The sequence below is a fragment of the Orcinus orca genome, chromosome 5 (assembly GCF_937001465.1).
Source record: "Orcinus orca chromosome 5, mOrcOrc1.1, whole genome shotgun sequence".
Classification (NCBI taxonomy): domain Eukaryota; kingdom Metazoa; phylum Chordata; class Mammalia; order Artiodactyla; family Delphinidae; genus Orcinus; species Orcinus orca.
The window spans coordinates 40,375,403-40,401,340 of record NC_064563.1 but is presented as its reverse complement, the minus strand read 5'-3'; the positions used below and the strand labels follow the sequence as shown (position 1 = coordinate 40,401,340).

The 25,938-nt window shown below is 40.6% G+C and overlaps 1 protein-coding gene and 1 pseudogene across 2 annotated transcripts in view; one reads left to right on the top strand and one right to left on the bottom strand.

Moving 5' to 3' along the window:
• Positions 1–4,670, top strand: part of PLCH1 (phospholipase C eta 1) — a 240,913-nt gene extending 236,243 nt beyond the window's left edge. For both annotated transcript variants that reach the window (XM_049709695.1, XM_049709694.1), the window contains one exon: positions 1,444–4,670. In XM_049709695.1, the coding sequence (XP_049565652.1) occupies positions 1,444–3,530 (2,087 nt within the window). In that variant the 3' untranslated portion in view covers positions 3,531–4,670. The remainder of the gene's footprint in view (positions 1–1,443) is intronic.
• An 11,059-nt stretch (positions 4,671–15,729) lies between these two features.
• Positions 15,730–24,183, bottom strand: LOC101279525 (tropomyosin alpha-3 chain-like; annotated as a pseudogene).
• Positions 24,184–25,938: the final 1,755 nt, after the last annotated feature.

Below are 25,938 nucleotides of genomic sequence, written 5' to 3'. Positions count from 1 at the left end.
CCAATTTTTGAATGGCTTATTTGAAGGAGAAAAAGGCAGTTAACAAGTTTGAAATTTTGCTAAGAGCAGTATCAGAGAAGAGATGAAATATATGCTTTAAAATTTATTTCAAAATTCCATTTTGGGGGAAAGTAAACTACATGTAAATATAAATAACTCCATTTTTGAGGGAAAATAAAGCAAAAGAAATTAGTAATAATTAATCCTGTAATGCCACAATTCAGATGTTACTACCATTAAGGTGAGTTAGAAAGCAACAGTTATGTTTCTTTCCTCCCTTTAAAAAACAGGAAATTTATATAAGTTATTCATATATATATAGCATAATATATTTAATAATACTTAAGTATAAAACTTATAAATGTGGAGCAGTACATAACCATGCAATGATTCAAGTTATCATGTAGAAGAAAAATTAAGTGGAAAAAATTCAGAATAAAAAATTGTATACATAATTCTATCCCTCTACAAAAGCTTACAGTGGCTATCTGAGTGGTAACATCATATAATCTTTATTTTTTTCCTTATAGTTTTTGGGTTTATCAAATTTTTATGATTTTTTTTTAGTTAGGAAAATATTTAATAAAAAGTTAAACATATTTTCTTGATTCTCATAACTGAAAGCATAAAATCCGTTAAAATAATGTGATTAAGAACACTTGAACACCTAATATCAATATTGTCTTAGCACTATTCTAAACAGGATGGGGTACCCCAAATTACTTTGAATTGTGTATTTTTATAGTTTTCCTTACTGTGCCTGATATCTTACTGCCTCTTTTAGGGGAGAGTGCAATATGAAATTTATGTATTAAAACCAAAAAATAGGATCAATGGAAACTTAGATATTAGCAATGGTATAAAATTGGTGACCAAGTCTTTATTTTTACATTTTAAAGTCAACAGATACTGATATTTTAATGCATCTATTGCACCCTCCAATTTGTTTTAGAAATTAATTGGTTAAAATCAGTATTTTGACAAAATGTTTTTCAAAATGATTTGTGTGGGTTTTTTTTTTTCTAACACATGTATAACTTTGAAAGCTTACAGTATCTTGCTTACAGGTACCACAATACTTTGTTTAACAGAGCTGTCTTGTTCTGTTTCTATTGCCATGCTTCTGTGTAGTACAAATCTGAATAGGAAACAACTTAAGGTAATCTTCACTGTAAAAGTATGGTAACTCATTGACATTTTTTTTTTACAATGAATATTACATCCTTAGCTGATGTAATAGCTATTCAAAGGGAAGTTTCAGTGAAATTTTACCATTTATCCATCACACAGACACTTTGTTGCAAATCTATGCAATCCATAATTATATTGTCACGATGTAACAGATTTACATTTTCCATTTGTCTGTCTGAAGACAAACATGAGTGTTTGCAGGTCCTACATAAAGTGATACCTGTCACTTAAAATATTGTTTGTTTCATTCAGCAGAAGATACGGATGACAGAAGAGATGGGAAGGCAAGTATAAAAGACCAACATTTTCCAAATTTCAACAAAAAGTTATCCGCTTCCTCCAGTGCTCTCCTCCACAAAGACATCAGCCACGGGGACTCTGCTGTTTCTACCGCCAACTTGTCAATCACAGAACAGTTGCTACCAGGTCCAAAGGGTGGGAGAACCAAATCAAATGTGTTAAGTGATCGCCAGGAACACCAGTGTACCAACAAATCCCTCTCCCCAAGGCAGCATTTGGCTCGTGACCTTGCAGTTAGCCTAACACAAGATCTATGTGGTGTGAAAACCAAGGAAAATGGGAATGCTGGGGGCTTCGTGGTAGGGAAAAGCGCATTGTCAGGAAGCATCCTTTCTCAAAGCAATCTGGAGATTAAGAAGCTGGAAGGTAATTGGGATAAGGGCAGAGCTGCAACATCCTTTTCTTTGTCAGACGTCTCTACGCTCTGTTCTGACATACCTGACTTACATTCCACTGCAATTCTCCAGGAGAGTGAAATTTCCCATCTTATTGATAATGTCACTTTGACAAATGAGAATGAGCCTGGCAGTTCCATCTCAGCACTGATTGGCCAGTTTGATGAGACCAGCGACCAGGTTAACCCCACAGTTTTGTCTCATCTTCAGAGCCCCAGTGTGATAGCAGGCCATCCTCCCTTGCCTACCATGGACCTAAAAATGCCCTTCAAGCATGGCTTTTCCAGTGGAAAACCCAAGTCATCCTTCCTGTGCTCATCTCCTGAGCAGACTGCATTCTTGGGGCACGAGAACTCTGAATGCTCAACACATGCAGCTGTTTGTGAATCTATCTGCACTCCTGTCTCTAAAACTAAAGCAGATGATGACCTTTCTGGGAAGACCAAGACAGGGGCCATGGAAAACAATCTGCCTCTGTCCTCTACTAATCCTCACTGCTGGTTACTAAAAAGTCCCACCCGCAAAAAAGACTGGGAAATACTGAAGAACCACAGCCCTGCCACTTCCACTGACTTGACACTGAAAGATGTAATGGTGGATCCCACTCTCTGTTTAAATTCTGGGGAGAGCAGTCTCGTGGAAATGGATGGAGACTCACAAAGTCTGCCTTTAACAACCTATGGATATAGGAGAGAGGGCACAAGTCACCTCGCTTCTCCTTTAAAACTGAAATACAGTCAGGATGTGGTGGAACATTTTCAAAGAGGCTTGAGAAATGGCTACTGTAAAGAGACTCTCCACTCTTCTGTCTCTGAAATATTCAACAGTAGTATTCAAGATGTCAAAAATCAAAATATTTCTCGTCTAGCCTATCAGGGTGCTGGTTTTATGCATAACCGTTTCTCAAATTCAGATGCAAAAAAGAACCAGACCCCTGGGCCCCTGTCTAGCGTTCAAGACATGCATGACCCTGCCCCCGAGCGGTCCACACACCCTCCTCTGCCTGCTCTGAAGCTGCCCAGTCCTTGCAAATCCAAAAGTCTGGGAGACTTAACATCAGAGGACATCGCCTGTAATTTTGAAAGCAAGTACCAGTGTATTAGTAAGAGCTTTGTTACAACGGGCATCAGAGACAAGAAGAGCGTAACTGTGAAAACAAAGTCGTTAGAGCCTATAGATGCCCTGACCGAACAGCTGCGGAAGCTTGTGTCCTTTGACCAGGAAGACGGCTGCCAAGTGCTGTATTCCAAGCAAGATGTCAATCAGTTCCCCAGGGCACTGGTCAGAAAGTTGTCATCCAGAAGTCAGAGCAGAGTGCGTAACATTGCCAGTCGCGCCAAGGAAAAGCAGGAAGCCAACAAGCAGAAAAGTGTGAACCCCAGCCCTGTGGGAGGAGTGGTTCTTCGAAGCAAACCCTGCGCGCCGGCGCCCGTGGGGAACCGGCACTCCACCGGCTCGTACATCGCGGGCTACTTGCGGAGCGCCAAGGGCGCCTGCGGCGTGGAGGGCCGCGGCATCCCCGAGGGCGCGTGCGCAGCCCTGCGCTCCGGGCATGCCGACCAGTTCTGTTCACATCATTCCGTTTTGCAGACCGAGCCGAGCAATGATGATAAACCAGAAATTTATTTTCTTTTGAGACTGTGAATTACATGAAGCTGCATTTTTTTTTTTTTTACATTTTAAATAAGCTGCATTTTCACTGTTTACAAGATATTCTGTAGAATGTCCGAGTTTTCAGTAAATACGGTCCTTGGCTTTGAGATGATTTTAAAATGTATTTTTAAACTTGTATTACCGTCTCCCTTTGACTCCATGTGTTCTTCTTGTTCATGCGTTTGTATATAGCTTCGGGTGACATTTCCCATGTACCTTTCTGACCTTTCTCCCCTGAGGTATAAACTCTATTGGTATGATGTATGTGCATGACCTAGATGTGAAACTTCTCAGCAGCTTGGTTTCTACCGTCCGTATGTTTCACCAAGATGCTCTTTACTCTTTGTCCTCAGATCACAGTCACAAATGTAGCCATTTTTACTGTCTGTTAAGAGATTTTACAAAGGACAAAGGGAGGAATTCTTTATTTTAAAGCAACTATCATTTTTCCTAGTTTTTGTTCTTTATTAAGAAGCCCAGATGCATTTTTGTAACTCATTTAAAAGAAGATTAAAATAGTTAACTTACCTTTTAAGATTTCTCTACCCTACCCAGAAGGAGAGTTCAAAGGAGATTGGTACCGGCTCCTTCCACACCCTCTCTTTTTTTTTTTTTTTTTTTTTTTTTTGCCACACCCTCTCATTTTTGAGTAGGCTGTGAGGGTATGAGGAATAAAGCAAACTTCTGTATATAAGGACAAAATTGTTTGTTTCACATAAATTTTGTTACATATTTTTGCTAATGGCTTTGTATGTAACAACACAGTTGCCAAGCTATTTGTTGTACTTTTGAATTTTCTGATTAAATTATAGACTGCAAATAATGGCTTTCAGAATGAGGGACTTCCAGCAGATGCTAACAATAACAGTAGCACAAGTTGAAAACTTCCCAAAGCTTTCCAGAAAAAAAATATTTTCTCATGATAAAACCCAAGTGAATAGATATTTAGAAGAAAGCTTTTCCCTTCAGGGAGCCAAGTAACTATATTTTAGTACCAACATACATTATTTTCACTGTGAATCCATTTTTTATTGCATGTTCAGATGTCCCTCTTTGCTTTTTTGTAACATTAATTGCAATGATGATGTTCTTGGAGTTCATGAAAATATAATTAAAGGAGATTTTTAAACACTTCGTGAATTTTTTTTTTTTTTTTTTTTTTTTTGCAATTGAAGCTCATGTGATGACTGTTGAGTAGGGAACCCAAACCACTCAGAAATATTTGCCTTTTCATCTCTTTGCAGCAGAAGAGATCACTTCTACAGGGACAGTTTTAAGCAGCGTTTCATGTCTTTGAGTGTTCTCACTGTGCTTTAAAGACCATATTTGTAAGGCGACTTGAGAAGAAATTCAATGTAATGAGTTTATTTGCATTTGGTGATGATGTTGCTAGTTTAAAAATCCTTCCCAAATCCTGCGTGTGACGGGCGTGGGCGGGGGGGGCGGTGGAGGATATGCAGGCAATGCAGGCAAAAGGCTGTATTTGGCAAATTAGGCCACCTGAATCTTTGTTGTGTGTGGGGAGAGTGGGGAGGAAAGCAGTTAGACTCCCCTTTCTCTCAGTTCCCAACCCTGAACTTCTCCCCAGTGCTGAGGGTCTTCCTCTCTTTGGACAAGCACTGGGACGCTGGTTGGGGTACGGGTGTAATAATGAAAGGAGAGGGACCCATTTTCCATCCCTTAGTGAACCTGAGATATTTCATCATCTTGGGGGTTCTGAACCCACAAAGTTCCATCCTTAGACCTTGGTTTGTTTTTAAAGTATCTTTGTCTTAAAGAGATTAACATGGTATAAAGTTGTTGAAATTCATTTGCAAAAAGGTATAGAATTTATCTGCCTTTTATAATTTGATGGAATATGTATTCTTTTTTTTAATGGATATAGAGGCATTCTGATTATTTATTTATTTGGTTGCGCCAGGTCTTAGTTGCAGCTCAGAGGCTCCTTAGTTGCAGCTCACGAGCTCCTTAGTTGCAGCTCACCCACTCCTTAGTTGCAGCACATGGGCTCCTTAGTTGCAACATGCGGGCTCCAGTTGTGGCATGTGAACTCTTAGTTGTGACATGCGTGTGGGATCTAGTTCCCTGACCAGGGATCAAACCCAGGCCCCCTGCATTGGGAGCGTGGAGTCTTAACCACTGCGCCACCAGGGAAGTCCCAGAAATCTGTATTCTTAAAAAAATTCAGGAGTTTACATATGGATGTCAACCCTATCTCAAGGTGATTTAGTAGTAACATAAATGGTTGGTGCCAAGTGATGGGTTATGAGACCAATCCCCCAGGTACCCTGTGTGTCTGTCGCCCATACATGAAGTATTCTTCTACTGATAGACTTAGGAAGAGGAGGGAAAGTGAATTCATGATGACTATTTGGGGGTTGCCTAATAAGGAAGAGGAAGCAATAAAGCTTAAATTTTACTGCAAGCTTTCAGTGCTTGGGTTAGACTCCTGACCAGGGTTTCATTTGTTTGGAAGATGGATCAGGGACTCACTCAGTCACAAGGAAATCACACAGCCAGTGAGATCTCAAGCAAGATATTAACAGGCTTTCTAATTTTTTTCTTTTGAGAGCTAGAGAGTCCAGGAAGCCCCCATTCTCTGCCAAGTCTGACTAGAGCAAGCCCTGTGAGGTTTCATAGTTCTCTCATTTGACTCCTTTCTTAGAGGCTGAATGGAATATTCCAAGCCTGGGCAGCGACAGGTGCCTGGGAGAGTTGCCTGCAGCAGTGGCAGTATCCACAGAGGACAGAGTAAAGCTTCTTTTTTTTTTTCTTTTTTTAGCGACTCAGCTATATATATATATATATATATATATATATCCCCATATCCCCTCCCTCTTGTAAAGCTTCTTAACATAAATCTGATCAAGCCATCTTTCCCACTTAAAACCCTTTAGTGGATCCCCATCTCTTATGGAATAAGGTTCCATAGCCTTTGCATATAAGGTCTGCTATTCGGTACCTTTGTTTCTATAGCCTGGTCTCCTCTGCCTTAGACTGCCCTTTCCTCCTTTACCCACTACCTTTTCCAAGATGTATCCTGGAGGGTCCTTTCCTCTAGAGAGCCTTCTCTGATTGTCATCTCCTCTTCCCTGGTTGTACCCAACCCATCAAGAATCCCTCAGCTCCATTTAGAAGCCTTTGACTGCACTCGATTGTATCAGTCTGTTCACTTGTATGCCTCCCCCACTAGACGTAGACCTCTCTGAGGGCACTGATTAGGCCTTGTGCCCTTTCCTAGCTCAAGGCCTGGTACTTATTTGTATTCAGTAAATGTTTGATACATTGATGAATGAGAACTTAGGGAAAATGTGAGAGAAAACCTGTGTCTGCTGTCACAGTTTGTTGTGTGCAGGGAAGGAGGAGGAAGCACAGAATCTTGTTTCAAGTGTGGTGATGACTCAATTTATCTTTGTTTCCCTTTAATTTTTTCATTTCCCTTTTTCCATCCAGCCCATCTTTTTCTCTCCTTTTTAATTTAGTATCTATTTCATTCCCCATGAGTAAGAGTAGCTGATTTTTGTAAAGGATTCTGCAATTTAAAAATAGTTTTATATGTGGTGCATCTCGCTTGGTCCTTACAACAATTTTGTGAAGAGATGAGGTTATTATCATTTCATAGCTTCCGAAAATTAATCTCAGTGAACGTGTGATTTGCCCAAGGTCATGGGGCCTAGGAAATCACCAAGAAAGGTTAATCCAACTCCTACTTTGGTTCTCTTTCCTCTATACACCATTGCCTTTCCTGAAGACTTTAGTGCATATTTGGTTAGCATCCTTTCTGGGCTAGAGACTCAGCTGGCTGCTGGGATTATGAGAATAGGGACTTGTCTTTAGGGAGCCACCAGCTGGTAGAGATGCTGAGACATAATGTATTGGTTTTGTTCCAAATGTCCAAACATTTAGAAACAATATTACGTGTGGTAGTTGAAAATATAAGGAAAAAGAATTAGAAAGTTATGTTGCCATGCCTATGACGTCCATGAATAACCCAGTTTTTGAAAGTTAATAAACTTTATTTTTTAGAGCAGCTTTAGGTTCATAGCAAAACTGAGCAGGAAGGACAGAGATTTCCACTATGCCCTCTGTTCCCGCCCATACGCCCCATCCACAACTTCCTCCACTATTGACATCATCCACTACAGTAGCTGTATTTACTACAGTTGATGAACCTACAATGACACATTGTTATCACCCAAAGTCCATTGTTAACATTAGGGTTCACTCTTGGTGTATTGCACATTCTGTGGGTTTTGATGAATGTATGATGATATATATCCACCGTTGTGATATCATACAGAATAGTTTCACTGCCCTAAAAATCCTTTATGCTCTGCCTATTCATCTCTCCACCCTCCACCCCCAAACCCTGGAGACCATTGATCTTTTTACTGTCTCCACAGTTTTTCCTTTTTCATAATGTCATATACTTGGATCCATACAGCCTTTTCATATTGGCTTCTTTCACTTAGAAATACTCATTTAAATGTCCTCCAGGTCTTTTCATGTGTGATAGCTCATTTCTTTTTAGTGTGAATAGTATTCCATTGTCTGAATGTACTACAGTTTATCCATTTACCTACTGAAGGACATCTTGGTTGCTTCTAAATTTTGGCAATTATGAATAAGGGTGCAATAAATATCAATGTGTAGGTTTTTGCATAGATATAAGTTTTCAGCTCATTTAATTAAGTACCAAGGAGCATGATTACTGGATCATATGGTAAGAGTATGTTTAGTTTCATAAGAAGCTGCCAAACTGTCTTCCAAAGTAGCTGTACCGTTATGCCTTCCCACCAGCAATGAATGAGAGTTCCTATTGTTCCACATCCTCGCTAGTACTGTTCTTCTCCTTCAATATTGAATTGGTTGTTCTGGGTCTTTTAATCTTCATATAAACTTTAGAATTAGTCTGTTGATGTCCACAAAATGTTGGGACTTTGATTGGAATTGTGCTGAATCTATAGATCAAGTTGGGGAGAACTGACATCTTGACAATATGGAGTCTTTCTATCCATGAACATGCTATCTCTCCATTTATTTTATTCTCCTTAGATATATTGATATTTTATTGGAGTTTTGAGGTTTGCTTCATAGAGATCTTGTACACATTTCGTTAGGCTTATACCTAAGTATTTCATTTTGGGGGGGTGCTAATGTATAAGGTAGTGTGTTTTTAATTTCAAATTCCACGTGTTCATTCCTGGTATAAGGAAAGCAATTGATTTCTGCATATTAACCTTGTATCCTACAACCTTGCTATAGTCATGTATTAGTTCCAGGAGGTTTTTAAAAATTTTTTGTCAATTCTTCTAGATTTTCTACATAAAGAATTATGTCATCTGTGAACAAAGACAATTTTGTTTCTTTTTCAATCTGAATACCTTTTATTCCTTTTATTGTTTCCTTTTCTTGTCATGTTGTATTAGCCAGGACTCCCAGTACAATATTTAAAAACAGAGATAAAAGTGGACATTCTTGCCTTATTCCTGATATTAGCAGGAAAGCTTCGAATTTCTCACCATTAAGTGTGATGTTAGCTGTTGGTGTTTTGTAGATGTTCATTATCAAGTTGAAGATGTTCCCTGGTATTCCTGGTTTGCTGAGAGTTTTTATCATAAATGCATGCCGGCTTTTGTCAAATGCTTCTTTTGCACCTATTAATATGACCATGTGATTTTTCTTCTTTAGCCTGTTGATGTGATGGGTTACATTAATTGATTTTTGAATGTTGAAACAACCTTGCATACCTGGGATAAAGCCCACTTGGTCATAGTGTATAATTCTTCTTACACATTGTTGGACTTTATTTGCTAATATTTTGTTGAGGATTTTTATGTCAATGTTCATGAGAGATATTAGGCTGTAGTTTTTAAATAATGTCTTTGTCTGGTTCTGGTATTAGGGTAATACTGGTCTCATAGAACGAGTTAGGAAGTATTCCCCCTGTTTCTATCTTCTGGAAGAGACTGTAGAGAATCGGTATAATTTCTTCTTTAAATGTTTGGTAGAATTCACTAGGGAACCCAATCTGGGCCTGGTGCTTTCTGTTTTGGAAGGTTATTAATTCAATTTCTTTAGTGAATATAGATTTCTTCTTTGATTCATAGGTTATTTAGAAGTGTGGTGTTTAATCTCCAAGTATTTGGGGATCTTCCAGTTGGCTTTCTATTATTGATTTCTAGTTTAATTACATTGTGGTTTAAAAGCAGGCATTGTATGATATATATTCTTTAAATTTATTAAGGTATGTTCTGTGGCCCAGAAAGCGGTCTATCTTGAATGTTACATGTGAGCTCGAGCAGGATGTGTCATCTGCTACTGGATGAAGTAATCAATAAATGTCTATTATGTCCAGTTGACTCATGATGTTATTGAGTTCAACTCTGCCTTTACTGAATTTCTGCCTGCTGGATCTGTCCATTACTGACAGAGAAGTATTAAACTGTCCAACTCTATTAGTGTATTCCATCTATTTTAGTTTTTTGCCTTATATATTTTGACACTCTGTTGTTAGATACATACACATTAAGGATTCACCCCTTTATCATTATGTTAATGTGCATCTTTATTCCTATAACTTTCCTTGCTCTGAGTCTGCTGTCTGAAATTAATGTAACTATTCTCACTCTTTTTGATTAGTGTTAGCATGGTATATCTTTATCTCTTTACTTTTGATCTCTATGTGGTTTTATATTTAAAGTGGGTTTCTTATAGACAACATATAATTGGGCCTTGGTTTTTGATCCACTCTGAAAATCTGTCTTTTAATAGGTTTATTTAGATCATTGATATTTAAAATGATTATTGATATGGTTGGAGTAATATCTACCATATTTGTTACTATTTTCTATTTGTTGCCCTTGTTCTTTGTTCCTATTTTTGTCTTTCACACTTCTTTTGCCTTTTGTGGTTTTAATTGATAATTTTATGATTCCATTTTTAGTGGTTGCCATAGAGTTTGCAATATACCTTTACACCTAATCCAAGCCCACAGACATACCCTGGAGATTTTGAGGGTTCAGTTCCAGACCTCCACAATAAAGTGAATATCACAATAAAGTGAGTCACATGAATTTTTTCATTTCCTAGTGCATATAAGTTTATGTTTACACTATAGTGTAGTCTATTAAGTGTGCAATAGCATTATCTCTGAAAAAATGTACATACCTTAATAAAAAAAATACTTTCGGGCTTCCCTGGTGGCGCAGTGGTTGAGAATCTGTCTGCTAACGCAGGGGACACGGGTTCGAGCCCTGGGCTGGGAGGATACCACATGCCGCAGAGCAACTAGGCCCATGAGCCACAACTACTGAGCCTGCACGTCTGGAACCTGTGCTCCGCAATGAGAGAGGCCGCGATAGTGAGAGGCCCGTGCACCGCGATGAAGATGGCCCCCGCTTGCCACAACTAGAGAAAGCCCTCACACAGAAACGAAGACCCAACACAGCAAAAATTAATTAATTAATTAATAAACTCCTACCCCCAACATCTTAAAAAAAAAAAAAAGAAAACCACAGCTTTAAAGAAAAAAAAAACTTTCTTGCTAAAAAATGGTAACCATCAGGGCTTCCCTGGTGGCGCAGTGGTTGAGAGTCCGCCTGCCGATGCAGGGGACACAAGTTCGTGCCCCGGTCCGGGAAGATCCCACATGCCGCGGAGTGGCTGGGCCCGTGAGCCATGGCCACTGAGCCTGTGCGTCCAGAACCTGTGCTCCGCAACGGGAGAGGCCACAACAGTGGGAGGCCCGCGTACCGCAAAAAAAAAAAAAAAAAAAAAAAAATGGTAACCATCACCTGAGCCTTCACCAAGTTGTAATGTTTTTGCTGGCGGAAGGTCTTGCCTCAGTGTTGATGGCTGTTGACTGATCAGGGTGGTGTTTGCTGAAAGTTGAGGTAGCTGTGGCAGTTTCTTAAAATCAGACAACAGTGAAGTTCACCACATTGATTAACTCTTCCTTTCATGAATGAGTTCTCTGTAGTGTACAATGATGTTTGATAGCATTTTACCCACAGTAGAACTGCTTTCAAGATTGGAGTCAGTCCTCTCAAACCCTGCCACTGCTTTATCAACTAAGTTTGTGTAATATTCTAAATCCTTTGTTGTCAATTCAACAGTCTTCACAGCATCTTCACCAGGAGCAGTTTCCATCTCAGGAAACCACTTTCTTTATCATCCATAAGAAGCAACTCATTCATTAGAGTTTATCATGAGATTTCAGCAATTCACTCACACCTTCAGGCTGTACTTCTGGTTCTCCTGCTATTTCTACCACTTCCTCTACTGAATCACTTCCTCTACTGAAGTCTTGAACCCCTCAAAATCATCTATGAGGGTTGGAATCGACTTCTTCTAAACTCCTGTTAGTGTTTATATTTTGACCTCTTCCCATGAATCACAAATGTTCTTAATGGCATCTAGAATGGTGAATCCTTTCCAGAAGGTTTTCAATTTACTTTGCCCAGGTCCAACAGAAGAATTGCTTTCTATGGCAGCTATGGCCTTATGAAATGTATTTCTTAACGAATAAGACTGGAAAGTCAAAATTACTCTTTGACCCATGAGCTGCAGAATGGATGTTGTGTCAGTAGGCATGAAAACAACATTAATCTCATTGTACATCTCCATCAGAACTCTTGGGTGACCAGGTGCATTGTCAGTGAGCCATAATGTTTCAAAAAGAATCTTTTTTCTGAGGAGTAGGTCTCAACAGTGGGCTTAAAATATTCAGTAAATCATGTTGGAAAGAGATGTGCTGTCATCCAGGCTTTGTTGTTCCATTTATAGAGCACAGGCAGGATAGATTTAGCATAATTCTTAAGGGCTCTAGGATTTTCAGAATGGTGAATGAGCAGTAGCTTCAACTTAAAGTCACCAGCTGCATTAGCTTTTAACAAGACTCAGCCTGTCCTTTGAAGTTTTGGAGACAGACATTGACTTCTCTCTAGCTATGAAAGTAATAGATGGTATTTTCTTCCAATATAAAGCTGTTTCATCTACATTGAAAACCTGTTATTTAGTGTAGCCACCTTCACTAATTATCTTAGCTAGATCTTCTGCATAACTTGCTGGAGCTTCTACCTCAGTACCTGCTTCTTCATCTTGTACTTCTGTGTTATGGAGAAAGCATTTTTCTTTAAATCTCATGAGCCAACCTCTGCTGGCTTCAAATTTTTCTTCCACAGCTTCCTCACCTTTCTCAGACAACAGAGAATTGAAGAGAATTAGCGCCTTGCTCTGAATTAGACTTTGGTTTAAGGGAATGTTATGGCTGATTTTGATCTTCTCTGGAGGCTAATAAAACTTGCTCCATATCAGCAATGAGGCTGTTTTGCTTTCTGATCATTCATGTGCTTGCTGGAGTAGCACTTTTAGTTTCCTTCAAGAACTTTTCCTTTGGCTGTTCAGTTTGGCTGTTTGGCACAGTTTGGCTGTTTGGCACAAGAGGCCTAGCTTTCGGCCTATCCCAGCTATTGACATGTCTTCCTCACTAAGCTTTTAATTAAAGTGAGAGATGTGCAACTCTTTTTTTCACTTGAACACCTAGAGGCCATTGTAGGGTTATTAATTGCCCTAATTTCAATATTGTTGTGTCTCAGGGAATAAGGAGGCCTGAGGAGAGATGGAGAGAAACAGGGAATGGCTGGTAGGTGGGGCAGTCAGAACACACATTTATTAAATTTGCTGTCTTATATGGTTGCAGTTCATGGTACCCCAAAACAATTACAGTAGTAATATTAAAGATCACAGATCTTCATAACAAATATAATAATGAAAAAATTTGAAATATTACAAGAATTACCAAAATGTGACATAGAGACATGAGGTAAGCAAATGCTCTTGGAAAAATGATGCCAGTAGACTTGCTTCACTCAGCGTTGCCACAAACCTTCAATTTGTAAAAAGTACAATAAAGCAAAGCACAATAAAACAAGGTATGCCTGTGTACCACTCCACAGGTAGTGTGAATACATTATAATAGCAAAATAATCCTAATTCCTCCCTTCCCTTGTTTCATTGCTGTCATTCATTTCATTGTATATATGCATATATAAGCACATATACATATATACACATATATATGTACGTTTTATATGTACACACATAAGTATACATAATCAAAAATGTTATTGTAATTATTTTGAATAAATTGCTAGCTGTTAGAAGAATTATGAAAAATCAGTTTTTATTTGGTCTTCACTTATTCATTCTCTGATATTCTTCTTTATGTAGATATGAGTTTAACCTATATCATTTCCCTTCTCTCTGAAGTATTTAACATTTCTTGCAATGTAGGTCTACTGGCAAGAAAGTCCCACAATTTTTGTTTGTCTGAGAGTGTTTTTATTTCTCCTTCACTTCTGAAGTATATTTCAAAGGGTACAGAGTGCTAGGATAATAGGGTTTGGTTGTTGTTTGTTGTTTTTTTTTTTTCTGAACACTTTAAATATTTCATTCCATTCTCTTTTTGCTTCTGTGATTTCTGGGGACAAGTTGGTTGTGACTCTTATCTTTGTTGCTCTATAGATAAGGGTTTTTTCCTTCCAGCTTCTTGCAAGATTTTTCCTTTAGCTTTGATTTTCTGAAGTTTCAATACCAATCTGTAGTGGTTTTGCTGGCATTTATCCTGCTTGGTGTTCTCTGAGCTTCCTGGATCTGTGGTTTGGTGTCTGACATTTAATCTGGGGAAATTCTCAGTCATTGTTGTTACACATAGTTCTTCTGTTCCTTTCTCTCTTTTCCTTCTATTTCCATTATGTGTATGTTATACCTTTTATAATTGTTCTACATTTTTTGGATATTCTGTACTATTTTTTGTAATTCGTCGTTCTCTTTGCTTTCCAGTTTTGGAAGTTCCCATTGTCATCAAGTTCAGAGATTATTTCCTCTGCTCTATCTATTCTCCTAATGAGCCCATCAAATGTCTTTATTGATCTCTAGTATTTCTTTCTGATATTTTCTTAGAATTTCCATCTCTCTACTTCGTGTTCTTACATGTCCTGTTTTTGCATGTTGTCTACATTTACCATCAAGGCCCTCAGCATATTAATCACAGTTTTTTTCAAATTACTGTTGTGATAATTCCAACATTCCTACCATATCTGACTCTGGTTCTGATGATTGTCATTCCTCTTCAAACAGTATTTTTTGCCTTTTAGTATGCCTTGTAATTTTTGGTTGAAAGGTGGATGTGATGTACCAGGAATTGAAGTATGTAGGTCTTTATTGTTGTGGTGGTAACATGTGGAGGAGGAGAGGGCAGCATTTGAAAGTTCTGTGATTAGGTCTCCCTTTTCTCATGAGTCTGTGTGCCTCGACTGTGAAGTTCACCGGTACTTCTCAGTATCCCCCCCCCACCCACCCCTTAGGTGGTACAGGATGCTTAGAGGGGGCTGGAGTTGGGTGTTTCCCTTTCCTCAAGTTGGTCAGGCTCTGATAAAACCCCAGCAGGTTAAGTTTTGGTAAAATAGTTTCTCCTGGGGGTGGTGGGTGGGGGTGGTTGTTGAGAAGACAGAATCCTCTAGCATATTTCAAAATGGCTTCTTTTCCTTTGGTCAGTTCTGATGAAAAAAAAAGTTGCCCAAAGATACCATTTTCAGCTGAAAACCTGAACAGTACTTTTTCTTTTGCTGACTCCTCCTGGAATCACCTCTCTGGTTTGGTGGGTACTTTTTACAGAGCAATGAGGTTTCCCAAAATGGAGCCTTTCTCTGGGCTGTTTGGTTCTCAGGAAGGCAGGCCCATGCCTTTTCCCCTCCTCTGCGGAGAGGGCAATATGCGTTAAGCTGAAAAGTTACCTTCCAAAAGTGAGACAGGGATTAGACTGCTGCTTCAGAACTATGGAATTATCTGGAATGTTTTACAAATGGCTGCTACATCAACAACAAAAAAGGTAATTATAAAATGTGTACATCACAGCATGCTTTTAAAGACACTTTGCTCACATTCCCTTAAACGGTTGTTCCCAAAAGTGCTCAGCCTCTAGTCCAACTGGAATCTCTGGAGAGATTCAGATTCAGAGACAGTTTGGTGAAAAGGACACAGGGGAGGGGGTGGGAGACGTGATGAAAGGAGAAAGCAGCCTTCCAGTTAGAGATCAGCCATCAGTTTCAAGGTCAGCTTCGGGCAGGCTGGCCTCAGCGGAGTCGGGGTCAGAGGGAGGGGCAGCGCAGGGCGGGACTAGGGCGCTCTACATCTCATCCAGGTCAAGCAGAGTCTGGTGCAGCATCCTTTGTACAGAGGTGCTCCTCTTTGGTGCATTTCAGTTTATCTTCCAAATCTTCAACTGTCTTTTCCAGCTTGGCTGCGATCTCTCAGCAAACTCAGCACGGGTCTCTGCCTCCTTGAGTTTATCAGTAAGAATCTATCTCTTCCTCACATTTGTCTTCTTTTTGAGAGTCCTTTTTTTCACCAGCACTCAGACACTTCAGCTTCTGGTCCACCAATCTGATCTGCTCATCCGTCTCTCGGCAACGGGACTCTGCCAGCTCAGCTTGCTCCTCTGTGCCTTCCAAGTCTCCCTCAATAATCACCAGCCTAAGAGCCACCTCTTCGTACTTCCTACCTGCCTCTTCTGCAATGTGCTTAGCTTCTTCGAGTTGGATTTCCTGGAGCTCCATTTTTTCTTCCTCTTTTAAGGCTCGGTTTTCAGCGACCTTCATGGCTCTCTCGCTGTATCAGCAGCTTTCTCGGCTTCCTCCAGCTTTTACAGGGCAGTGACCAGGCGCTGTTGAGCGCGGTCCAGCTCCTCTTCAATCAGCTGGATCCTACGGTTCAAGGAGGCCGCCTCAGCCTGTTCCCAGGCCACCTTTCTCCCTCCACTTCCGTGGGAGGCGCTCGGCCCTTTCCTCCGCGTCACCGACCTGCTGCTGCAGAACATGGGTCTCGCGCTTCACCGCCTCGTTGGTGACCCCCGCCGTGGTGCCCACCCGACCCCTGCTCGCCTTCGGGTTCCTGCCTCCTCTGCCCAGAGTTGCAGCCGCTTCTCACCCCTACTTCCCCTGGAGCCCCTGCTTTTGGATTCGTGTACAGGACCTGAACATGCCACCATGGCCACTTTGTTCATTAGCCCATTGTGCAAGCAGTGAACTGAGCAAGGAGAGAAGCTGACTGACACCCAGAAAATAAGTCATTCTATCTACCTGGTTATTAAGAGTCTCTTTGTGGCATAATGTGGCAGTGATCCATTTCTATAGGACCCAATATAGCATACTACAAAACTGTCTTTGACTTGAGTTCAAGGTCCTTCTTTCTCCCTCAGTTGGAATAGGTGTGGACTGAGAGAGTTGCATCAATGCAGCAGAGGCAGGCGATATGGAGGTCTAGGCCAACAAGTCATATTTTTTTTGCATCTTCTGGAGTACTTGAGTCTCCCTAAATCTACCATTTCTTTCATGCAATAGTTTGCTTCTTTGACTCTCAACCTTCTTCTGGGAGTTTCTGTTAACACTAAGCTCATGATGGGCAGCCCCAATTGCACAGTTACCTGGTGTACCATTGTCAGGCTCTCAGGCTTTACTTCAGAGTGTATGGCCCTTCATGTTCCAGACCACTGGACCCCTAAAAATTTCACTGATGTTGCAGACCCCTTGATCATCAAGGACTTACTGCCTACCCTCTGACACATATGTGTTTTAATACGGCATTTGAATTACTTGACCTGTTCTCCTTATTAGGTCCAATTAGTAAAAGGTCAATCAGTGTAGAAGGCTAGCATGATGCACGGTGGAACAGCAAGATGATGGAGATCGCTATAGAATAGACCATGACAGACAGCAGAAAATTAACACAGACCTAGAGCAAGATAGTGAAGACTTCCTGCTGTCCTTGAAACGTGAAGATGAGCTGCTTTTGATCCTCTCTATTGATGAGAATCAGGAATAAAGCATTTAGCAAAACAGTAGTCACAAATGAAGTGCCAGAGATTGAGTTGATCTGCTCCCATAAAATTCATATCTAGCACAGAAACTATAATTGGGGATACTATTTTAAGTTTATAGTAGTCCCCTGGCACCAACCATGATCCACATGATTTTTTTGCAGAGGCCAGGTAGGTGAAATAACTAGGTATATTATGGGAATCACCATCCCTGAATCTTTTAAGCCTTTTTTGGTACTAATTTCCGCAGTTTGTCTGGCAGGTGATATTGCTTCTGATGTACTGTCCTGGCTTGGAGGGAAGGTGCCCTGCACCTTTTTTAATCATAATGTTCCTTAATTCATAGGTCAGGAAACCAAGGGCAAACTTCTAAGTATATCTATCCCATTAGGCATTCAGAGACTAGAGATACAGAAACAGAGTGGGTCCTTGGATCTATTGGATCCATTGTGAGATGCACTTGAACCCAAACACCATTTACAATCTGGTATCTATAAGGCTCCCTTTTAACTGGAGGACCATGGTGGTGTTTGGGGTTCTCTAATATTGTTGTCAGCTGTGATCTCATTCTAACTATCCTCAAGACATCTGGGGACTTCCTTGGTGGTCCAGTGGTTAAGACTCTGCACTTCCACTGCAGAGGGCACAGGTTTGATCCCTGGTTGAGGAACTAAGATCCCACATGCCTCGTGGTGCAGCAAAAAAAAAAATCTGGGTATTCTCTTTTCTTCAGCACACAATTACTCTGGCTTTGAGGAAAGGTTAGAGAGATACTTGCCATGCTGTGGTGGCATTGTGGGGATCCAATATTCCCTTTAATCAATGGGCTCCGGCTCTGTGAACTGGCTTGGATCTAGTAACTGGAAATTTCAGTTTTCCATCAGTGTCTGACATCAGCTTTATGATCATCAGTTTTGAATTCTTTTTGGTTGTACAAATCAAACAAAAGCCTAATCAATGGTCTTTAAACTTTAGTTAAAAGATAGATTGGGGCTTCCCTGGTGGCGCAGTGGTTGAGAGTCCGCCTGCCAATGCAGGGGACATGGGTTCGTGCCCCGGTCCGGGAAGATCCCACATGCCGCGGAGCGGCTGGGCCCGTGAGCCATGGCCGCTGAGCCTGCGCGTCCGGAGCCTGTGCTCTGCAATGGGAGAGGCCACAACAGTGAGAGGCCCGCGTACCGCAAAAAAAAAAAAAAAAAAAAGATAGATTGTTGGGCCACATCCCCAGAATTTTTATATTAGTAGGTCTGGAGTGGGGTTTGAGAATTTTCCTTTCAAAGAAGTTCCTAGGTGATGCTAAAGCTGTTGATCTTAGGACAGCACTTTGACAACCAGTGCTCTTAGATGGTGGTTTGTCTATGTTACCTTTGGGAAAACCATCATCAATTTGAGGTAATAATCACTTTGGGCCAAGGCACTTTGATTGCCATTCTGACCATACTACTCAGTTTAGTAATTATATCTCCCCTGGCTTCTGCCTTTCCAGAATCCCAATATCTCCATTGATATAAAGTCCAGTGCTATGCCAGGATCTTCCACTGTCAACCCTGGCCTGAAGAAGACAACCAACAGTGAGTTTCTCAGTGATGTTGGCTCTCCCATCATGGGTACACTTCTTAGCGAGGGGAGTGTCCCCTCCTGGAGAATACACTCAGGTAGTGGGTTTGCATGTCTTCATTCCAATATTCTCTTTTTCCTGAGCCTTCTCACCCCTTTCTCATTACTCTGCCAATTAAGTTCCAACAAATCCACCTCAACTAACTGAGCCATTGTGAATCCAGGCTTTATGGAGTCATCCCAGCTAACTATTAGGACTGGTAAACACTGAATTTTATTAGGACAGTATTAAGACTTGCTAGACACTAAATTCCAACTTATGGATGAGTTGCCGAATTTCAACAAATTTCTCCTGCTTAGTTTAAAATTCCATTTCCACTTGAGCGTCCAACACCGTCAAGATCTACCCCCACAGATGTTCCTCTGGTTCTTGCTTGATGTGTTCATGATCTGGACTTACTACCTGCCTTAAAGCCATCTATGGCTTTCACAGAATGCCTTAAAATGATAGTTTGCTGCCCCGAACCTATCAAGGGTTTCAGTGCCATCGTAAGTAGCTGACCGCTGCAAAAGTACTATAATTATCATTACCCCCATTTGATCAGTTGCAGTAGCGAATTGATATCCCTAAGCTTACCCTAAGTAGGGTAAGAAACTGCAAGGAGGAGTATTGGCAAGCTGGCTATGACTTCAGAATAAATATGGCTGGTTGCCCAGCCTTGTGGGACATTTCCAGAGAGGCCAAATAAAATGACTGCATTTCAGCACAATCCATTAGGGGAAGGAAAGACAGGTAAATATCTGCTGACTCCTTTCTATCTCGTGCCTTTCATTGTTGAATTCTGCCTCCTTAGGATTTTAACTTTCTCACTTTCCAGCTATGTTATGCAGCCTTTCCCAGCTCCCCAGAGGAAGCCAGAGCCTCTGTGGATCCCATCTGGCAAGTGTTCAGATGTTCAGATGTGATGATCTCTCCTTGTCAGCTGGAGCTGTGCATGGAAACTTCCTAGTCCGTGGTGGTGGCAGTGGCTATAGTAGTGGGGACGTAAAACTGTGGATCAGGTGTGATCCATTGCTGGGGCTGGAACACAAGGGAGACAACCATGGTAGGCGTGTTGGCAGGGCCGAAAAGAGATGGTGTATAAATTGGTTTCTGCTCAGCCAGTTAGTATATTTGTCAGGCCATTTGAACACCTATCAAAGGTCTACTGATAAGCAATTTCAATACTGGGCCTAGAAATTAAAAAGAAAAAAGGATTTAACCAAATTCCTTGAGCTTATGAAGTTTACAAAATATTTTGTGAAACATACGTATAAGTAGATAATGTAAGATAATGTGCTAAATGTAGTGATACATGCAAACATGGGGTAAGCAAGGAGCACAGAAAGGGGCAGCTAGTTCAGTTTGGGGGGACCGGTCAGGGAAAATTTCTGAGGCAGGACCAGCTTCATGGGCATACAACCAGTATCTCAGGGCCTCACGCTCAGAAGTGCTCATGCTTGGGGTTTAATGCTCTGTGGTCACCTTTCGAAATTCTCAATATTGTAGCTTTATCCTTGAAATGTGTGTTTTGTAGGTGCAGTTCAGTGGGACAATGGGCATGTACCCGGGGCTTGGAACCCCAGCTCAGTGCAGTCCCACCTTCCTCTGCTTCCCGGTCTCCACAGGAGGGGTTCTCAGCAGCCCATCCTCAGCCACTGGAGCCATGGGGCAGTGAACCTTGCCGGGGGAGGCCCGCGTACTGCCATCACCCTCCATCCTAGGCCGAGACCAGGCAGAGGAGCAAGGAGGGTCAAGGTCAGGCTTGTGCCCCGCAGTGTCTTGGGGTGGGGCAAGGTGGCAGTTGTCCCTATCCTGCGCTGGCAGTTCCACGGGCTCATTGTCTAGGCAACTCATGAGGACCTCTCTCTCACCCTCAGTTCAGCTGCCAGGAGTGTCCCGTGCAGAGGCTACGATCCCTTGGCTTGGGACGACCAAACATGTGACAAGTAGATTGATTTCATCCACACTTTCATTTTGCACGGGGCCCAGAAAATTATGTGATCAGCCCTGCCTGGAGGTGATGATGCTGGAACTGATTCTTGAAGGATAAATAGGAATTTTCCTGGTGAAAGGGATGAGGAAGGGGCTGAAAGAGTCTCCTAAAAAGGGGGAATAACATAAACAAGTATGAGCATAAAATTATACCACACGTAAATATTACATAAAGCATGAAATGTTTTTTTTTTTTTTTTTTTCTGTTTTGAACACCTTGGTGGATGGTGTTCCATTTCCTGAGATGGGGAGGAGAAGGTATGGGTAGGTCAGGGGAGAGTTCCATTTTGGCCATGTTAATTTGAGTTTTCTATTAGACATCTATTTGGAGAAGTCATGGTAACAAGTGTCTGGAGCGCCAGGCAGAGGTCAGGGCTGGATATAAGTTTGGGAATCTCTGGCACAGATGGCTGAAAGCCATGGGATCAGGTGAGGTTGCCCAGGTAGAGAATGTAGATAGAGCAGAGAAGTGGACCTGGGACACCCTTATTTTAGATGATGAGCAGAAGAGGAGGACCCAGAAAAGGAGCTTAGGAGCATCCAGTACAGAAGGGAGACACTTGGGAGAGTGTCACTGAAGAGGATGATGAAAGTGTTTTAAGAAGGAGGTCTGCACCTAATTTGAAAGCTTGAGGTAAATATTGGAAGCCAAGATATTTCCTATAAAAATGTTTTCAGGCTTTCTTGAACAATGCGGAGGTCTGACAACACAGGGCCCACATTCTGCTTGGCAAAAACCAGCTGCCAGCCAACAGAGCCTGTACTCATCAGTGTGCGTGTGCTGTCCATCCTCCCATCCTCCCACCCACTGCCTCTTGTCTCCCTCTTAGGGCTTGTCAGTCCACATTTATCATCATGCCTACATTACTGAAAGTCCCACAGGAGAGAACTATTTCTCTGTGCGTCTCTCCATCAAAGCCACGAAAGCAAAAGATAGCCCAAAAGAGCTGTGTGTTTTAAGAGCAACATTGGAGAGGGCATGTTTCTCTGTGGAAGTGATGACTAGTCTATGTGTTTAATAAGGAAACAAAGTCTCTTCAAAAGAAACAGCTCTGCCTGTTTTACTCGATTAGAATCCATTACCTCGTCTTCTGTAGGCTTTTGAGTTGACCCTACTCTAAATTCATTTGCAAATTCTGTTTCCAGAACAAATGTTTTCATCATGTTATTTTTCCTAGTCAGTTAACCGCAGTGAGTCCTGACTGTTGGTGTCCATATTTTCTGAGCACAGGATATATTAACTGATTGAGGATGTGTTTCAAATCTAAATTCACACTTAGGAGCATTTGTCCACTGCCCTCTGCTGACTGTCCTCCCAGCTGCCAATTTGAAGTCAAGTGGTAGGTGTGACAAGGCCTGACATCACCAGTTCAAATTCTACCCGAAAGACAATTTTCTATTCAACAAGGCAGTGTCTGTATGGCAGGAGCAGTTGCCTCTGGTCCCTTTGAGAGCCCTGGCCAGTAGGGAACTACAACCAGCCTCAGTGCTGGCGTGAGGGGTGTGGGCTCTCCATCCTATGGTCTGAGCCTTCTTGTCACCCCTTCCCTACCTTCAACTCTTCACCTTGCCACACATGCCCTAGTCCATCACCTCCTGGTGACAGGAAGATCCTAATCCTGGGTATTGATCATATTAAGGCATAATAGTATTATAAATTAGAAACTTCATCTCCCAGGAGAAGGGAAAACCAGTCTGTTGAGTCAAGTCTTTTCTTGCAAATTCACGGCAGTGGTTAAACCTTGTGATTAAAAACTTTACTTTTGGGCCAAACTGCTTGTCCTCAAATCCCATTTTTGCCATTTACATTTTACCATCATCTGTAAAATGGGAAGAATAGTAGACTAACCTCATATGTTGTGAGGATTATGTGAATTGACATATAAAGTCCTTGATTAATAGTAGCTGGTATATAGTAAATGCTCAGATTTTTGCTGCTCTACTATAATTGCCTTAAGATAATGATGATGATATACTATTAGATCTTCTTTCCATTTAGTTCCTGTGTAACCACTGGTCTGATCAGTTTCTTTCTCCCTGGTGTACAACTCCGTTTTTTTTTTTTTTTTTTGCAGAATTTTCTGACTTATGCACAGTTCTTTATATTCACTCTTTCCTAGTTATAGAGATGATGATAAATTTCTATTCATAATTTATAGACACATGCATACTTACTAGAAGAAATAGAATATATTCATCTATAGAGAAATACATATTTATACTTTCTTATCAGAAATAGTAGAGGAGGGAAATCACTTATATATGTCAAAATCCTCACTTGTGTTCAGTCACATTTTTCTTAAATCTTCCAAACCCTTCTTTAATCAGTTCTTTACTCCAAATTCCTTTCAATTCATGGGTTGAATAAGTGGTCATTTTGCATTGTTCTTCAGGCTGTTTGTGATTTTTTTTTACATCTAGTTTCTTATTTCCATTTTGCTTTGCACAGTGTGACCGTGGCATGTTTTGAACACAGTATGATTTCAGGGAGCCTAATCAATATTCCGGATATTTTTTACATTTACTCCCTCAGTATATTCTCCATCTCCAGTTGCTGTTTCAGTGCATGTTTGTGTAATTCACTTTAAATAATGCTTTGAACTTATTTTTTTTAACTTTTGAACTTTTCATTTTGAGATAATTTAAGACACAAAACAGTTGTAAAAATAGCACAAAGAATTCCTGCATACACTGCACCCATCCCTCCAAAAGGTTAACATCTTACATAACCACAGTACAATGATCAGAAACAGGAAGTTAATATTGATACAGTACTATGAACTAATCTACAGTCTTATGCAGCTTTTATCAGTTGTCCCACTAATGACCTTTTTTTGGGGACCAGTTTCCAATCAGTGATCCCATATTGCATTTAGTTGACATGTCTTCTTGGTCTCCCCCAATCTGTGAAAGTTCCTTAGCCTTTGTTTGTCCTGCATGGCCTTGATCTTTTTGAAGAGTACTGGCCAGTTATTTTCTAGAATGTCGCTCTGTTTTGGTCTGTCTGATATTTTCTCATGATTAAATTCAGGTTATGCATTGTTGCAAAAATCCCACATACCTGACCCAATGCCACTTCCAGTTGGGAGTGCAGAGCCCTCTTCCACCGGCAAAGAAGGCTCATCAGAATTTAAGGGTTCGGTGTCTCCAGCTTCATCAGATTCTTCCCACATATCCCCATGGTAGCATGCAGGATCCCATTTTTTCCCCAGTCAATGCCCTCACTTTAACGGTAGGCACTCTGTGAGACTGGGACTCTAACCTGTAATTCAGTTAATCACAGGGTGAGATTCTTTTGATTTTCAGCAATCTCGGCCCTGCAGCTACAGGAGGTAAGAGTATTCCAAGGCATGTATAGAAGCTTTCAGCTCATTTATGTGGTGTCTGAGCTGGGAAATTGAATTCACCCATGAATTCAATTTTTTTTATCACTTTTATTTTTTTTTATCCTTTTTTTTTTATCACTTTGTCCAGCAACATTAGGAGCAACCAGCCAACCTCATTATATTGGTATGTTAGATTTCCCAAAATGTTTGAAAGTATCATATACACAGTCACCCAACATCCTGCTTCTTATAAAGGATTGATTAGGAGTATCCAATGCAGATATTTTCTGTATCTCCATTGCCAGATCATGCCATGGACTATAAGTGCTCTCTTTACTATTGGATGCAGAGTCATTCTGCATCTTTAAATCTAATCAGATTCGAGAGTCAATTCCAGAAGGCCAGAATCAATTCAGAAAACTCATCCTTAAAATTCTGTTCCTTTAGAACCACTCTCGGTACCAAAATATCTGTATTAGTGAGGTTTCTCAGGAGAAACAGAACCAATAGTGTGTGTATATGTGTATGTGTACACACACACACACACACACACACACACACACACACACACACACAAATATAAATAGGAATTGGCTCACGTGATTATGGAGGCTGAGAAGTCCAGACCCAAGAGAGCCAATGGTATAGTTTGAGTCCAAGTCTGAGCCTGAAGGCAGAAGTCTGATGTCCCAGCTTGAAGTTAGTAAGATACACAGAGCAAAAAATTCTTTCTTACTCAACCTGTTTATTCTATTCAGCCCTTCAACACATCAGATGAAGCCCACTCACATTGAGGAGGGCAATCTGCTACACTCATTCTACCAATTCAAATGTGAATTTCATCCAGAAACACTCTCACAAATACACCCATATATGATGTCTAATCTAATATCTGAGCACCCCATGGCCCAGTCAAGTTGGCACATAAAATTAACCATGACACGTTCTCAGCATATCAAATCAGGAGGCACATGATGACACTTAGTCTCATTAGTGGTGATATTGGAGTGCTTGAATAAGGCAGAGTCTTCTAAATTTCTCCACTGTAACATTACTATTTTCCTCTTTGTATTTGGCAAGTATCTTGTGAGGAGATATTTGGGAGTATGTAAATATTCTGCTTCTCATTGTACTTTCTCCTGCTAATTTTAGCATCTCTTAATGATTCTTGACTGAGATAATTATTACTATTATGTTGCCAAATGATTATTTTATATTGCCATTATTCCTTCTACGTTTATTAATTGGAATTCTCTCCCATTTATTTGCTCAATTATATCAGTATGGACTCATGAATTATATATTCTATATACTAGGCTATAATCCATTACTCTTACATTTTTTTCTCATCTTGTCCTAGATTTGGGTATTAGGAGATACTTTTTTTTTTTTAAAGGAAGATGATATTTATTTTTTTTAATTTTTAAATTTTTAAATTTTTATTTTTAAATTTTTATAGGAGTATAGGTGATATACAAATTGTATTAGTTTCAGGTGTACACTAAAGTGAATCAGTTATACATATACATATATCAACTCTTTTTTAGATTCTTTTCCCATACAGGTCATTACAGAGTATTGAGTAGAGTTCCCTGTTCTATA